At 37.4% G+C, this 16,065-nt stretch overlaps 2 protein-coding genes across 6 annotated transcripts; both read left to right on the top strand.

Moving 5' to 3' along the window:
- Positions 1-2,884: 2,884 nt before the first annotated feature.
- On the top strand, positions 2,885-8,693 carry pias4b (protein inhibitor of activated STAT, 4b). 3 transcript variants are annotated; one of them, XM_060892765.1, is made up of 11 exons: positions 2,885-3,042; positions 4,077-4,425; positions 5,086-5,170; positions 5,367-5,405; positions 5,583-5,673; positions 6,031-6,156; positions 6,279-6,384; positions 7,007-7,080; positions 7,500-7,660; positions 8,075-8,208; positions 8,479-8,693. In XM_060892765.1, exons 1-11 carry the CDS (start codon positions 3,016-3,018, stop codon positions 8,634-8,636), a joined length of 1,350 nt encoding a protein of 449 aa, XP_060748748.1. In that variant the 5' UTR covers positions 2,885-3,015; the 3' UTR covers positions 8,637-8,693. The 3 variants fall into 3 exon arrangements, with proteins under 3 accessions (XP_060748748.1, XP_060748826.1, XP_060748669.1); XM_060892843.1 differs by having other exon boundaries at positions 5,364-5,405; positions 5,586-5,673; XM_060892686.1 differs by having other exon boundaries at positions 5,364-5,405.
- Positions 8,694-10,180: 1,487 nt separating this feature from the next.
- map2k2b (mitogen-activated protein kinase kinase 2b) lies at positions 10,181-15,253 on the top strand. Of its 3 annotated transcripts, none has more exons than XM_060869692.1 (12): positions 10,181-10,312; positions 10,800-10,982; positions 11,356-11,566; positions 12,107-12,253; positions 12,542-12,619; positions 12,717-12,768; positions 12,996-13,120; positions 13,307-13,511; positions 13,635-13,687; positions 13,779-13,840; positions 13,946-13,991; positions 14,094-15,253. In XM_060869692.1, the coding sequence occupies exons 2-12, from the start codon at positions 10,894-10,896 to the stop codon at positions 14,202-14,204; spliced, it is 1,179 nt and encodes a 392-aa protein (XP_060725675.1). In that variant the 5' UTR covers positions 10,181-10,312; positions 10,800-10,893; the 3' UTR covers positions 14,205-15,253. The 3 variants fall into 3 exon arrangements, with proteins under 3 accessions (XP_060725675.1, XP_060725684.1, XP_060725667.1); XM_060869701.1 differs by having other exon boundaries at positions 10,186-10,312; positions 10,814-10,982; XM_060869684.1 differs by having other exon boundaries at positions 10,186-10,982.
- Positions 15,254-16,065: the final 812 nt, after the last annotated feature.

The raw sequence follows: 16,065 nt of genomic DNA, 5'->3' as shown, positions 1-16,065 counted from the left end.
TTTCGGGAAACATCTATTAAAATATGGGAAATCACTGCTACTCTATATGTCCATCATGCCTTCTTAAAGAATATAATTTCTCTCTCTTTATACGTATAAGACTATAACTTGAAATGATGTTCATTCCTTTAAATGTAAGGCAGATAGGAAAAGACAGACACAAGGATGAGACTGAAAATGCTGAAGAAGGAAAAATGAGTAGACGCATAAGATTGTAAATAAATGTGTGCGTCATCAGGCAAGTAACATTATAAGGCATGTCGGATAAAAAAATAATGTAATAAAAAATTATATAACACATTATAATCAGCATGTGTAGGCTTTGGGTGTCCAACATCAAATTTTACAGTTTGCATTTATAGTGAGTGTCCTGGCCATATGCCAGAGGTCATAGGTCAGAAGGCAGGGGCTTTTGAGTCACATCACTCTGATCATCTCTTTGACCTTCTGATGCACTTACATTGTAGCCCAAACAAAAGCATTGTCTATCTTTTTACCTTTATGACTGACATATTTCATTTTATTTTCTATTACTTTATTTTAAGTCCTCTCATGAGACTTTAAACATAAAGGCAACTCTGTGTCTCTGGAAATTAAATCGGAGCGACAACGGAGAGACGTTTTTCTTCCATGCCGGTATTTATCACTTTTTTGACAGGAGGATAACATATGATCAAAACTACAGTGTAGTTCTCTAAGCAGTCCATTTATCCATCCATCCATCTCTCTGTCCTTCCATCCATTTATACATTTGCCCATCCATCAAGATTTCCCTCCACTCGCTTCCTTTTTCAATATCTTCTTTCTCCCGCTATTCTCTACTCAACTTGTGTGGGATGATGCACGACTCTGTAAAACAGTAAGGAGGCACTTCAATCGCTCTTGCTGGAGAAGAGGATGACCCTCTCACTTTCACCAACTCTCCTCAAATAGACCTGCAGACCCAAGGTTCAGAGGTCAGGGCTGAAAGAGAAAAGTGGTCAAAGGTACATCACTTGTGTAAAATTGTCCAGCAGGAGGATTACGTAAGCGCTCACTATCGAGCTAGATGGCCATGTTTATGATCTGTCACAAGTGGGAAATGGTTTACCAGCGCTTCAAAGGAAGCATTTTACCCAGGGGTCAAGAGGGTTCAAGGAGTATTAACCCTTATTTTAAATAACGGGGTACTTACCTATAAATCACACATGTTCGATATACAGCCCTAAAATTTTACTGTCAAATCGCTATTTCACAATTCTGTCACGTTTTCAGGAAGTGCACCATAAAAACAGTGAGAGTCCCCTCAAGTGTTCAGGCCTGTCTGCAACACAAGGATCATATTGATGTTAGCTTACTGACTATGTGAGAAAGATCAAGAATTCAATCATGAATTGCCATAATGAGCTCACAGGCACTCGGAGTGTAGTGCTGAGCTTACTAAGCATATAAACACGACAGTTTAGTCATGAGAGGCTGCTTGAAATTCTTCAATCCACCCCTTCAGTTGTTAGGCTATTGACCATCCTTTTGGTAGGCATAATTAATTTACTGTTGAATCATACCGCAAAACACAAAACATTTAAACTTCATCTTCTAGCATAGGACCTCGTAAATGGCATTATTTCTTTTTTTTCTTCGTCTCCTTTCTTTGCCCTCGTCCTCCTCCATCTCTGAGCTCTAACACACAGCTCTCTCCAGAGCACGGTCCGCCTTTAAATTAATATATTGATATTGACAAGCCATCTGCCACAGGCATAAATTATTGGAAGGAAGAAGGCTTCAGTCACGTGACTTTTACCATCCATAATGATATACACACCCCCTCAGGGATGGACACTCCACTCACTGTAGGTGCCATTTTGAAATGCGCTTGGCAGGCAGACTGTGTGTTTGATGATAGGAAGTCCATGTGTGCAAACATACACTTAAGGAATCGTGTTTAATGCTTGTTAGGAATGAATGCATTCAAAATCTACATCCTATCATGGATTTATTAGTTCCTATTCTTCTGTTTGATAGTGGAAGGTGTTTGCAGTTTGACTGTCTTTGTCTTCTGTCAAAGCAACCTTTGGTGTAAGAAACACACTAAATAATTAATGATTTCTTTTCTTATTAAATATATTCTTGTAGAGAGAGAAATCTTCTGAAAGCTTTGAACTCGACCTAAATCTTTATGCATGCATTTAAAGAGCATGTGGTATAATTACTCATTTTTGCTTTTTTTCCATTTTAGACAGCCTATTCTCTGCCGCTTGGCAAATTGGTCAATGTTCCAATCATTTAGATGAGGCTTCAGCGAGTTAAGAAGATAGCCAATCAGCCAAGTGCCCAGTGCCCTCTGGCCAGTGCTGACCTGCTGACCTCTTATGCTGACCCTTGGGTCAAGGGTCACTTTCTAAGGTCAACAATCGCTGGACCCTGCACCGGACAAACCTGTCTCCATGGATACATAGCTTCCCCAGGAGACAGTGGGAGTCATGGCAACGACCCTTAGAAGCACCATTTGGAAGTGTTTTACAGGACTTTAGCACAACCTGCTGGTGAAACATGGGCCCTCCATGGCGCCTGATGTCGCCTAACAATGTATTAAATTCACAACAGAAGAGAAAAAAAAACAATTGTGATTAATTTAATGTGATGCGACATCATGCGTCAAGTGATTAAGTGATCCAATGATCACAATCTTTGTCAACAATGACTGTTTTTTAAACTTTTATAGATGACACAAAGTCAAACAATATCTTAATTATTAAATAACACCAAACTCATCCACCTCATTGAGCTCTGATCATGTGGTCCTGGGTAAATCCCAAATACGCATGTCTCCCTATATAAGTGCACTGCGTCAGGGTATGAAATAATGAACTTATAGACCTTGTGTAGTGACCTATTTATCCATTAAAATGCCTTTTGGGATTTGACCAGTCTTGACTTCCTTGGCGTTGTATTGATGACTGGTGTAAGAATGCGTATTGGCGCCTAATCGGTTAATTGTAATTTAAACTAATTTTGGTGAAAGTAAAGTTAATAATAATGTCCAGCCAGCTGTTGGAAGCAACGGTACGTTTCGACAAATCTGTGTTTTGTATTTATACTTTTCTACTTTGACATTTTTGCCTGTTTTTTAGGCTGTAGGCTGTGTAAAGTGACGAATTTGTTACTCAAAAGAGTTGTTTAGCTAAAAAAAAAAGCGACTAAACAAATGTTTTCGTTTTTTTTTTAATAAAATAATAAATAAATAAATAAATAGATAGATAGATAAAAATAATAATAAAGGCCAAAAAAAAAAAAAGACAGCCACTTTGAAGCTGAATCACTTTGAGATCTTTGTCAATCCCACGTGTTAAATCTGTTTATATTGCTGAGGTATATAAACAGATTTTTAATAGCTAGTGATGTTTTGTTTTTGTTGTAGAAGTGATGTTTTGTTTTTGTTATTTTTAATTGATTTCTGTATTGTTAGAAGTTAGCAATTGTGTGCCGTGGTGACGTCACCGGGGGACATGGCTAACAATTTTAATGGTGTTTTTTTAATATAAGAACAAACTTAAGTAGTTTGTAGTAGTTCAGTAGTAGATCATTACATTTGCAATGAATTAATCCTTAGTTATGGTAACTAGTGGTTTAACCAGGATTTTATTTTACATGGGGATGAGAAAATATAGCCTTCTAAATGACATCATAGCATGATCTGTCCAATGGGAAAAAGTGTGACACAGTAATGGCACAAAATTTATTTAGTTATTTATCAATTTAAGGCACAATCTACATTCAACCAAACCTTGGATTAATAACGCTGACATAAAATAGATTTATGTTAAAAAACAATCTGGTCTTCTTATAGATCCTGATTGGTTCATCCTTTTTCAGAGAAGAGCAGCTGGTAGCTGATTAAATGTTAAACAAACTAAGGGAAACGTGATGTGACATAAATTATGTGGAATCATAATGACAACTTTCCACACAATTTTACAACTTTTCATGAAAAGCTAATGTTAGAGGTTGTTTAAAAAACGTCGCTTGACGGTAGTTGTGGAGCTTGTAGATAAGGTATTTGCTAACTACTAACCGAGACAACCTCAACACCTCTGCAGGTGATGGTGGAGAGCTTGCGGGTGGCTGAACTGCGGTCCCTTCTTACCACTATGGGAAAGGACAAGAAAGGGCTGAAAAGGGATCTGGTGCAGAGAGTCACAGAGCTCCTCCATAACAACCTCCGTCCGGAGCTTTTCTCTGCTATCCGAGAGCTCTATGACCGCCGTCACTGCGGTAGCAATGCCAACCGCAGACGATCCCAGGTCATCACCATGCCAACTAATGTTGAGGTTGTGGCCGTTTACCCAAAGAAATCCTGTGGAAGCCCTGTTCATAAACCTGAAGTGCACATGATTAAGCTTCCATTTTATCAAACTCTGGAGACTGTTGTTGCTCCAGTATCATTAGGTACAGCAGCAGCTTCACTGAGCCATTATGTTTTAAAAATCTGATGTGTTGACCAATTACCAAGTAACACATATTTAAATTGTGTTATTTGTCTCACTAAAGGTATCAGTGACTTCTGTAGTGTTTTTGAAAGTATTCACATAACAAGCAATTGTATGCATTGTTCCAAATGATGCTTTAAGCCATGCAGTTTTCATATGAATGTCCTCACTTTAGTGACATTTAGGATTTTAAATGACAAAGAACACTTTTTTCTTTACCACAGAATAAGGAATGGGGTAGATTGTGGTATCTAGAAGATCATTGGCACCTGCTAAACGGGGAGCGCAAGCGTGTCATTTGGAACACAAACCGCATTGGCCATGATGTCCGAATAAATAGCAGAAATGAGTGGAAGCTCCAACTGAAGCAAGATTCCATGACAGCTCAGAAGTTATTCAGATTGCAACTTCGCTAGACAGCTTACCTGTCTATATTAAACCCCTCAGTCTTCCTGATCACTTGGTTTATGTTGGTTGTATTTAACCAACATAAAAAAAAAGCTTGCATGTTTTCCTGGAGCAACTAGCATTATTTATACTTTTTGAATATAGTATTTAAATCGCATCTGAATTATGAATTAATTTCTCTATTTCTGATTCTCACTTTATTCTTTCCCAGTGCCCTCATATGCAATTAAGCAACAGATCAACTGCTTAACCTTTTGTCTGACTACAGGACAATCAGCTCAGATCATGAACTGTCAGTAAGTTACACACCTCCTCAGATCAGGAAATTGATTCTTGTATTTATTAAAATAACATCCAGCATTGAAGGAAGTACATGTATTTGTTGGAAAGTGAATATAGAACAAAGTTGTTGTTAATAGCTAAATGTGAAGAATATTTTGAGTTACATATGAATATCCTAACTGTTTCTGATGGCCCTTTATCACTCAGAAGGGCCAACACTGGAGTGGCATCTGTTCAGGTGGTGCTCAGGTGAGTTTGTATTCTGGCATCTTATGAATTAAATTTTAGGTGCTGGTATAGATCGAAAATGTCAGTAGTGTGCTTTAACAACATTAACAAGAATACTAGATTTTATTCTTTTAAAAAACACTGATCCAAAATGATGTCTTTAAAATCCATAATAATCATAAAGTTATGTGTTTTCAGAAGTTGCTACACAGAGAGTATTGGTGTTGAAGATGATCAGTATCCACCAAATATTACTGTTTTGGTCAATGGCCATGACTGTCCTGTACAGGTGCATATGATAACCTATACATTAATGATGCATTAGAATGACTGGAACGTAAACAAAGGGTTAGGTTATGTTTCTTTGTTTGTTTGTGTCTAACCTCACACACAATACAATGTTCATGCACAAGGGACACATTTGGGACTGAATATAGGCAAAATCACAGCATAAAATACGTGACTGCCATTGGCTAGTATCCTTTCTGCATTTTACCTTATGGATTTCTTGTCCTTGGTCCCTAGTGATTGCTGGTTATGCTTTTGTATAAAACTTTAGCAGAATGTTACAAAATAAAATGAATTGCTTTGTAATAAACAATTCTTTTCATACCAAACACTGTATGTATACATTTGTCACGTTCAGGCTCACTACTCTTCCAATAAAAAAGGACTGGAGCCTTCTCAGCCTTGTCGTCCAATCAATCTCACACCGTTTGTAAAACAGGCCGCTGAGAATCACGTTGCTGTCTCCTGGGAGAACTATGGCAAGGTACACACTTTTTTTTCTCATGTTAGTCCTGTTACGGTCACAAAAATTATAACTCAGGTATTTTGCTGTTAAAAGCTTGGATAAATGAGTCTCACTCTTACTCGTTTTCTCTGTGGGTTTAGTTTTACTCTGCTGCTATATATCTGGTGAAGGTCTTCTCTTCGGCAGATTTGCTGGCACAGCTCCAGAAAAATGGAGTCGCGAGTGTGGAGCTCTGCAAACAAAAAGGCGAGTGGCCGGAATTCATATGAAAAATTTTGTGTAATTAGTTTCCCTCAGAATGCTGATTGATGCTTAATGTTCTGTAACAGAGGCTCGGAGCATTGTTACAGCTGCAGTTTATATGAATGGACTCATTTGACACACATTATAGTTCCTATAGTAACAGTTTAAACACATATATGGTCTATAAGTAGGTTAATAATCACTTGACTGATGTTTTGGTGAAGTTTCCAAGGCTGTCTACAGTGTAAGTGCTTCCAAACAGTCCGAGGTAAAGCTGAACCTTTAAGTTTTCTGACAGATGACATTTTTAAGGGCAGGGGAATAGAAAAGAAGGCTGGTGGCATAAAGAACGATTATACTGCTGTCTTGGACATTCGGCATCATTAAACATAATTAAAAATCATAATTTCTAAGTTGACAAATTGCTCAAAGAATAAAACGCTTCAGGATGTGCTGGTATTGGAAGATAATACAAATTGCTTTGTATTGAGCCATATCACATTACCCTCTTGTTGATTAATTTAGCATAACAGCACATCCTGTTCCTGGCACTGTAATTTCTCCAAGATAAAATTTCTTTTATGATTATTTGTTTGCTAAATATGACTTTACTCCTGTTTGGCAGTTTGTGAGAAGTTGCGCTGTAATCCTGAGAATGAGATCACCACCACAGGGCTGCAAGTGTCACTTATCTGTCCTGTAAGTCTTCAAAATGAAGGCAAATCTTGCACCTAAGTATTATAAATGTTCCCAAAACTTGAGTGGCGATGGGAGATTGTTTTGTTAATGGCTTTTTTATTTCCAGGCTAAAACAAATGGCCAATTTGCAAACAGAAATGTGAACCTGTTGTATTGTTCTACTAAAAAAACTTTCACAGTCTAAGGGCAGGTGTTGGGGCTTCATTAAACATATATGCAAATAATTTTTGCCAAAAAAAAAGGGTTTGTGAGGAAATACCACTTAGCTAGCAATCTTTTAGTAACACATCCCTGTTTTTTTTGTTGTTGTTTTTTTTCCCCAGACCACCACACATTTGTTTCCTAACGATGTATTGATATTGACTTCAGAAAACTGGAAATTTGTCAGAGATTTTAAGAGCTTCTATCTGTCTTAACAGCTGTCAAAAATGCGCATGTCAACCCCTTGTCGAGCACAGACGTGCGCCCACCTGCAGTGTTTTGATGCTGCCTTCTACCTGCAGATGAACGAGCGGAAGCCTAGGTGGACTTGTCCTGTCTGCCATAAGCCTGCCCTCTTTGACACTCTACAGATCGATGGGTAATGTCCTCCCCACAGACACTTTTTTGTTGTGGCAGTCCATTCAGGTGAGCCCTCTAGAGGCATTTGTTTTGGCTGACAACACCAGCTATTTAAAGAGGAAAACAGATATTTTAGCCAATTCAAGGTGCCTTTTGCTTCATACACCTGCACTAAGGAGTGTGTAATGCATAAATATCGGTTTCCTACTGTTGGACTTTTAATGGTCCAGTTTCTATGCAGAGTAACAAATGAAATGTTGAACACATGGCACTCCCTTACACACACACACACACACACACACACACACACACACACACATGCACGCACATGACCACGACCAGAGTGAGTCAAAGTGTCGAATTTGCTGACCAGAGTGTTGATTGTTAGTGGCGGTGGCAGAGGATGATGAAGATGGATGTTGTTGTTGTGTAGTTTGCTGAGTGGCATACTCCAGTGTGCACACGAGGCCGTGAAGGAGATTGAGTACCTGTCTAATGGATCTTGGAGTGCAGTGGGGAAGGAAAAAGAGTGCAGCAAAACTACAGATCTCTCCTCTCTCAGCCACAGTAAGACCTGCATCATCATAAAGTTGCAGTTTGTAATGTGTAAGTGTTTCTAGACCTGTAATAAACACAACATTTCACTTTTGCATTATTTTGGCATGTTCTTTGTATGTTTTTTTTTTACATCTCAGTTGTTTTTTCCATCAGAAACACCAGATAGCAGAGAGCTGTAAAAATTACAGATTGCTTTTTTAAGATACTAAATGTGGAATAAGAAAAGTCTTAGATATTTTTCAAAATTTGTCTCAGCCTCTGAAACAACTTTCTCTACAGAGAAGGATTTTGTGGTACGAGATGTCGTGGATCTGACCGAGTGCTCAACTGACAGTGATGATGGTGGTGATGCCATGCAGGCAGAAGAGATTGTTTTGACACATGTAAAAAACGAGAAAGTGCGCTTCTCCAAAGGCAACATGCATATGAAGCGGTGACACCTGCCAAATTATGCATTTCTGTATTTCTTAAATTATATTTATTTTAAACTCCAATATTACCAGGTATACCGTTCATGTTCTGTTCATACTGTACTGTTTGTTTCCTTTTTTTTATGTACTCCAGCTGCCAGACATGAGAAATAAAGATTGTTTTATGTCTGTTTTTGTGTTTATTTTTCCTTTTTCTGTCATGGATAGAAAAATATATATTCCTGAAATGTATTTAGTATTTTTATTTAATGTGCGTAGAATATTGTTTCATTCTCTACTTTACACCCAGCTTCATCAACTTGACTTCTTGCCAGAATAGTTGTGCTTTTTTTTTTTTTTTAAATGTAAGACCAAATCTTGCCTAGAAAATAATCAGGAGATTTTTTGACTTTATTGACGAATTCATATGGCTCAGTTGACATCGCTCCAGTACCATAAATATGTAAATAGTCGACGTTCATGTTCAAGTTTCTTTATTTGTCATTTTGCTACATGTTGAGCGCTCCGGTTCTCTCACGGAACCCTGCGCTCCAGCAGGCCCCGGGCACCCACACTTAAGCGCAACATCCATACAGACATTAAACATCAAAAAACAACACAAAGCACAAAACAAAGCAATACAATTTACATACACACAAAAAATACACTCAAGCAATAAATATAAGTATGAAGACTCTACAATGCTTCCTTGATATTGTACACGTGCAACAGGAGGCATTCAAAGTCAGTTATGTCTTCAAGAAGAAATATCATTAAAGAATCCATTATGACTTGTTCAACTTAAACTTAAGGACTTCTAACTTCATTTACTAACAAAATTATACCAGCTTCGATTGTCTTCCGTGACAGTAAGATTTTGGGCCTCCACTGAGATGAGGCTGACTGTGAGGATCCTGAGACATCTAGAGATGTTCCAGCTCCATTTGGACTCTACAAAAGAGGAGACGCCAACTCCATGTGGTCTTTAAGGACAACAATCTCCTCATCAATAAAACGTTTATCAGACTGTATATTTATAATCACACACTCCGGTGTCACCCATATGAGGATGAGGTTCCCCTTTGAGTCTGGTTGCTCTCAAGGTTTCTTCCTTTACCATTAAAGAGAGTTTTTCCTCACCACAGTCACCTGAGTCACATCAGACTTGCTCATTGGAGATAAATACAAACACTTATACATTTAAATATATCTAAATATTAATCTTGCATTTTTTATGTATTAATCTTTATATTATTCTTTATAATAACCTTTTGTTCTATGTTTATGTTCTGTGAAGCTGCTATACAAATAAATTTGAATTTAATTTGGATTTATAAGCCTGACTTGGCATTTAAATGTAAAGACTCGAATACTCCACTCTGTCCCTCTATTTAATTAAATAATACATGCTTTCTTTGACCAAGTAAATAAATTTATTTCAGAAAAAACCCAGTAAAGCTTTTTGTACAGCAGTAAATGAAATCACGAACTTTTATTGAAAAGTTATCGCGAGATTCTAAACGTTTCCTCAGGTAGTGCCCTGTACGGAGCTAGCAAATTAGCTAGCTAGCTAGCTAGTTAGCTAAATAGCAAAACCAAGCTGTTGTCTTAGCTTATTTAGAGACTCTACTTGGTCGGTAACTAACAGGTTTTGATCCCCGGGGAGATTCATATTATTTAATTATTATTTATTTCCTTTAAAGGTATTGTTATTTTCCATAAAAGCTAATGTGTTTTAGGCGTTTATGTGTTTTAGGACGACAGCTAACTGTTCTGTAACAGTCTTAAGAAGTGCGCGCTATTCATTGAGATTTCAGAGATGTGCTACATGGTTAGCAAACGTTAGCTGGTTGATTTCAATCAATTGCTAAAGTGTAGTTCGTTTAAATCTAACGGATTTACGTGGGCTTTACATGGCTAGTACAAGTGAGGGGAATGATGTTGTAGCAAGTTTGACAGAAGTGTTAAAGGAGACGAACGCGGTTGTGTGTGCGTGTTACTCTGGTGTACATTAAGAACAGCTGCAGATTTAGCTCTCTATCGTGTGTTAATATTAACTCCAGACTCTTCCTATGTCTGCCTGAGTTAGCCGTTAGCCTTGTAAGCAGAACAGTTAGCTAGCTAGCACACGGGTGAACCAGGCGTCATCCTGGGGCACCTGTTAACACGACCTGCTGCTTCATTTCTCAGGTCTGTCATTACAGTTGAGGCAACGTGAGCTTACAGGATCATGCGTGTCTAGTGGTGATGCTTGTAAGAATTGGAAAAGATTGTCAAGTTGAACATGGCTCCTAAAAAAAGACCAGTCCCTTTAATCATAAGCTGCAGTGGAGAAGCTCACAGCACACCTTCGAATTTAGGGGCTGCTTCAGAGTAAGTGCATTTGGATTCATTCTTCATAATAATAAAACTAGTAGTAAAAAATGTTAGTGTTATTTTTTTTTTAATTTGTGAAAAAATATTGTTCTTTTTTTCTCTTAGAGTCCATTTTATTTTTTATATCTTACCTTTTATTATTTGCCCATTTTATTATTATTATTATTATTATTATTATTATTATTATTATTATTATAACTCCTGTTGTTCTTTTTCTTATGTTTTCTTGCCTTCTTTATTCATCTCCTTTTTCTTCTACTGTTTCATTAGTTTCTTGTACATTTTATGCTTATCATAGTCTCCGTTTTTATATTTGTTATTACAGTTATTCATAGCCCATACTTGATGTTTGTGTTTGCACTTTTATTAGGGCCTATCTTGAGACCCTACAGAAGAAACTAGGGGAGTTGGACTTGGACGAACAGCAGAAGAAGCGCTTGGAGGCCTTTCTCACACAGAAAGCTAAAGTGGGAGAGCTGAAGGACGATGACTTCCAGCATATATGTGAGCTGGGAGCAGGAAACGGTGGTGTGGTTAATAAGGTCTGCCACAAGCCATCTCGACTGATCATGGCAAGAAAGGTGATGTGAACTCAAAAGCTGAAGACAAACAGATTTTTTTTTTAACTTGGGGATTCATTTGAAGCAATACAGTTTAGCTAGATGGGTCTTGTCTCAGTAGCAAGATGAGTAAACAAAATTCCAGGTACCACCTTTAGTTTATGTGAACATAGATTGTTGCTAAAACTTCAGTATTATGAATTGATTGAAATGTACATGATATCCTAAGAATATTGTAAAGCTTCACGTTGCTTTACATGATGCTTTAATTTGGAACAATCAAGGCTATTTAACAGCTGTCTTTGTACACTTTATCTCTAAGGCTTTTTAGTATTTAGTATATATCTTGACCAGTAATAACATCTAAAGATATTTGACCTTATTTTGATGCCAAACAAAGAATACTGAAAAATCAGCCACACAACACGTTTTTATTAAAACATATCTTTCCTTTGCCCAGTATTGTTTACATTTTTTTCCCCATTTTTGTTCTGCCTCCCACAGTCTATTCTTTCATTTTCTCAAGCTTCATGATTCAAACTTTTTCTTTGTTCTGTTTAGCTCATTCATCTTGAGATCAAACCAGCAATCAGGAACCAGATCATTAGAGAATTGCAAGTCCTGCATGAATGCAACTCTCCCTATATAGTGGGCTTTTATGGTGCATTCTACAGCGATGGAGAGATCAGTATCTGTATGGAGCACATGGTGAGTATGTTTTTGTAATCAAGCACTATTAGTATGTTTGAAAACCATCATGCTTTGTAATTTTCTGATGATTCTGGGTACAGGATCTCAACCGCTCTGCACTACTCTGAAGTCTTCCCTTGCATATTTATTACATGGATGTTAATGGTGCTGGATCGAGTGAATCAGGAAATGATTTGGATGGAGGGATAGGAGATTGTGAGGCAGGAAGAAGCAGTGATAATGAATTGGGGGGGTAGGTGGAGGAATAAACGTTTCATGTTCAACTTTTATGTTCTCTTGTTACAGGATGGGGGTTCTTTGGATCAGGTACTGAAAGAGGCTCGGAGAATTCCAGAAGAAATCCTAGGGAAAGTCAGTATAGCTGTAAGTATCTGTGATGTAATATTCAGATACTGAAACACAGCTTTCAGCCATAAAGTTCAAACATGCTTTCTTTCTGTTTATTTGGGGTTTTTTTTAGGTGTTAAGAGGTCTTGCTTACCTTCGAGAAAAACATCAGATCATGCACAGAGGTATAAAAAAATTGTCTTGTCATTATGTAACCATAATATTAATAACAATGATAATAATAGTATGTCATTATATGGCAATCTTAGTTATTCGCTTAGAACCAGCCTTCACTGAACCCTTACTGTTGTATTCCTTGGAAAAACACAATTCTTCTGTGTCCTTTAGTTAGCTGGCTATATTCAGCATTCATTTTACAAAATCTGTTTGTTGTTTTTTTTTCCCTTTACAGATGTCAAGCCATCAAACATACTGGTGAACTCAAGAGGGGAGATCAAGTTGTGTGATTTTGGAGTCAGCGGTCAGCTTATCGACTCCATGGCCAACTCTTTTGTAGGCACAAGGTCGTATATGTCTGTAAGTGTGTAACCTTCTCTTCCCAAGAGTCATGATCATGAAGATGCACACAACACTACTATTTAAGTATTTCACACACAAGCAGTTCACGCGGGATTGGTTTTATTCTTGCTGTGAATAAATTAGGAAATGGGCAAATATTCTTTAATAAAATCCTCAGTACCTCAGTTTGTGTTTCTGGTTAAGCCTGAGAGACTGCAGGGGACTCATTACTCAGTGCAGTCAGATGTGTGGAGCATGGGACTGTCTCTGGTGGAGCTTTCCATTGGGCGCTACCCCATCCCTCCCCCTGATGCCAAGGAACTGGAGGCCCTTTTTGGCCGACCTGTAGCAGAGGGAGAAACGCAGAGCACCTCCCCACGTCCCAGACCTCCCGGAAGGCCCATCAGTGGTATAATACACAATAATAAACATATTGAACTATCTTGATCACAGTATTTCAGATTCCCTGAAATTTCACCTTTATCTTAATAGCTTCCAGTTTTTAAACTCTAATGACTTTTCTGTCATTCAGGACATGGCCCTGTCATGGCAATTTTTGAGCTGTTGGATTACATCGTCAATGAGGTGAGAAAAGCTGACCTGTGTTTTTGGTTCTCCATGAATACACCTACTGTGAATATCAACTAAATATAAAGTTTCTGTCATTTCTGCACAGCCTCCACCTAAACTGCCTCATGGAGTCTTCACTGCAGATTTCCAGGACTTTGTGACCAAATGGTGAATATCCAGCTTTGCTTACATAGTAGTTTTGGTAAAACATAATATTTCTGCTTTGTGCTGATTGCAAAGTGTATTTTCTTAAACGCCTGTTGTCTTTTCTAGTCTAATCAAAAATCCTGCCGATCGGGCAGACCTGAAGATGCTAATGGTGAGTATGATGGACTTCTTTGCACTGACCACCTCTTCTGACCACCTCTTTTTAGAGTTTCCTCTTCAGAGCAACACTAACACTGTTTGTGTCTCTCCACAGAACCACACGTTCATTAAACGCTCAGAAGTGGAAGAAGTCGACTTTGCAGGCTGGTTGTGTAAAACTATGGGGCTCAACCAACCCAGCACACCAACGCGGGCAACTGAATAACTGAACAACAAAAATGCTCTGTTTCTTAAAGAAATGTTCCAGCATGTTTTAACCTAATATCTGTCTACCAGATCTGCAGCGTATGATTAATTAGCACAGACACACCGAGAACAGGCCAAAAAGGAATCGAGTCTGAAATACTTGCATATTAAAATTTTATAATTAGCATTATTTTCAGTGGTGTCCAAGATTTATTTTGGAATCTAATCAAATTTTTTTTAATTTTTTTTTTTTGGGGGGGGTTAATGTCAGTAGGATTTACCTCTTGCTTCATCTCTAGTGTTACAGCAGTGTTTTATTCCTTTAAACTGTCCAGATCTCAAGAGATCAGATTCCAAAACTTCATCCTTAATGCCAATACCACCATCCCAGTCATCACAAACATCCTCTCATCACTAACTGGCCGAGCAGCAGCTGCATTGTGTTCTGGAGCTTTAAGTGAAATTACATTTTGTTGTTTAAAAAGTGGGATGAAATTACACAAGATTTTTTAATAAGACCTTTAATCTCTCATCCAAAGACCTTTATTGCTAGAGTGTGATGCATTATAAAGATTACATATTTTACATTTTTGTCTGATTCTAAATAGGCTTTAGGTAAACAGATTCTCTGTTCTCTTTTCACAGCGCAGAAATTCTCAACAGTGCATGGCAATGGAACGTGTGCAGATGCGGTAGATAGTGATTAGGTTACATTGCTGGAGTTTTTCTTTAAACATGCATTTTTGCACACAGGACCTATTAACCAGAGCAGTCTGTGTATAAAAAAAAAATAAATAAATAAAAAATGAAGTATACGTTCACATATATGCATGCAGGCACACATCAGTTAAAGGCATCTCAGGTGAATCTTAAGTAAATAATTGTATAGATATGTCTTTATCTGGACCTAGTTAACATGCTACCGTTAATATATAAAGTATATGGAGAAAATGTTCACCTCAAGAACCGTTGTATCTGACAGTCATGATTATTTCAGACCTGTTGACGTGAAGGAGAAACGATGTTCATGGCTTAATGCCTTTGTCTCAATAAATCTGTGTGAATGTATGTAAATTCGAATGTTTTTTATTGTGGGAATGATTATTTCAGTTGGGTTTATTGTCTGGTGTTTTTATTTGACAGATATTGAAGTTTTTTTAAGGCGCTATGAGTTTTATTTTACATTTTAATTCATAAAGTGTATAACATGCATCCTATTTTATTGCATTTTATCTCTAATAAATATAGACAGGTTGCATGTTCGTGTTTTGACCAGCAGGGGGTGGGAGACAGCGCTGAGTTTTTGACACATTGAGATTTGACCAAAATTACTTTGAAGTAACCGCTTCTTGTGTTTTTGGGTGTGGTTTGACCTCTGTGAACTAATGAACTAATAACATTTTCAAACACACAGGGACCTTTTTATTTTCTATGTAAGTGGCATGAAATGGTGTTCTTGTGCTGTACGTACATTCCTATAATATAAAAAAAAATCTTATAAACGTTCAATGATATGAATAAACTAATCTATTTAAGAGGTGTATAGCAAAAGAAAGTGAAATATATTACGCCGATGGAGAGAAATGAAATAGTTGTAATTAAAAAGTAAATTAAAAATGTTTTATTCAGGTCACTCTGTAGATTATTTCTGTTAAGTTGGTGTTTTGGGAGAGTTAGCTAATGCTAGCTAATGTTGAGTGCTAGACAACGTGGCTCTTCTTAGCTAGTGATAAATGTTAGCTAGACATTGTTAGGTAGGTAGTGTAGATAAGGAAACTAATATTAACGTTAGGTCAATTGTGTTGTGAAAATAAATCATTATTTATAGGAGCTTTGTTGATATTACTTGTTTGTTACCATTCATTGTTACAGTTCATTTT

The sequence above is a fragment of the Tachysurus vachellii genome, chromosome 1, assembly GCF_030014155.1.
Source record: "Tachysurus vachellii isolate PV-2020 chromosome 1, HZAU_Pvac_v1, whole genome shotgun sequence".
In the NCBI taxonomy this organism is placed as follows: domain Eukaryota; kingdom Metazoa; phylum Chordata; class Actinopteri; order Siluriformes; family Bagridae; genus Tachysurus; species Tachysurus vachellii.
The sequence above is the reverse complement of the archived record's forward strand: the minus strand, read 5'-3'. Positions and strand labels throughout refer to the sequence as shown.

What these genes read in the sequence shown, in the direction of transcription:
- pias4b (XM_060892686.1), top strand. Translation starts at nt 3,016, where the DNA reads ATGTCCAGCCAGCTGTTGGAAGCAACG. An exon ending in CCTGGGAGAACTATGGCAAG is followed by an intron (nt 6,157 to 6,278) that starts GTACACACTTTT and finishes CTGTGGGTTTAG; the next exon opens with TTTTACTCTGCTGCTATATA. An exon ending in GGAGCTCTGCAAACAAAAAG is followed by an intron (nt 6,385 to 7,006) that starts GCGAGTGGCCGG and finishes CCTGTTTGGCAG; the next exon opens with TTTGTGAGAAGTTGCGCTGT.
- map2k2b (XM_060869692.1), top strand. Translation starts at nt 10,894, where the DNA reads ATGGCTCCTAAAAAAAGACCAGTCCCTTTAATCATAAGCTGCAGTGGA. An exon ending in TAGGGAAAGTCAGTATAGCT is followed by an intron (nt 12,620 to 12,716) that starts GTAAGTATCTGT and finishes GGTTTTTTTTAG; the next exon opens with GTGTTAAGAGGTCTTGCTTA. An exon ending in GCACAAGGTCGTATATGTCT is followed by an intron (nt 13,121 to 13,306) that starts GTAAGTGTGTAA and finishes TTTCTGGTTAAG; the next exon opens with CCTGAGAGACTGCAGGGGAC.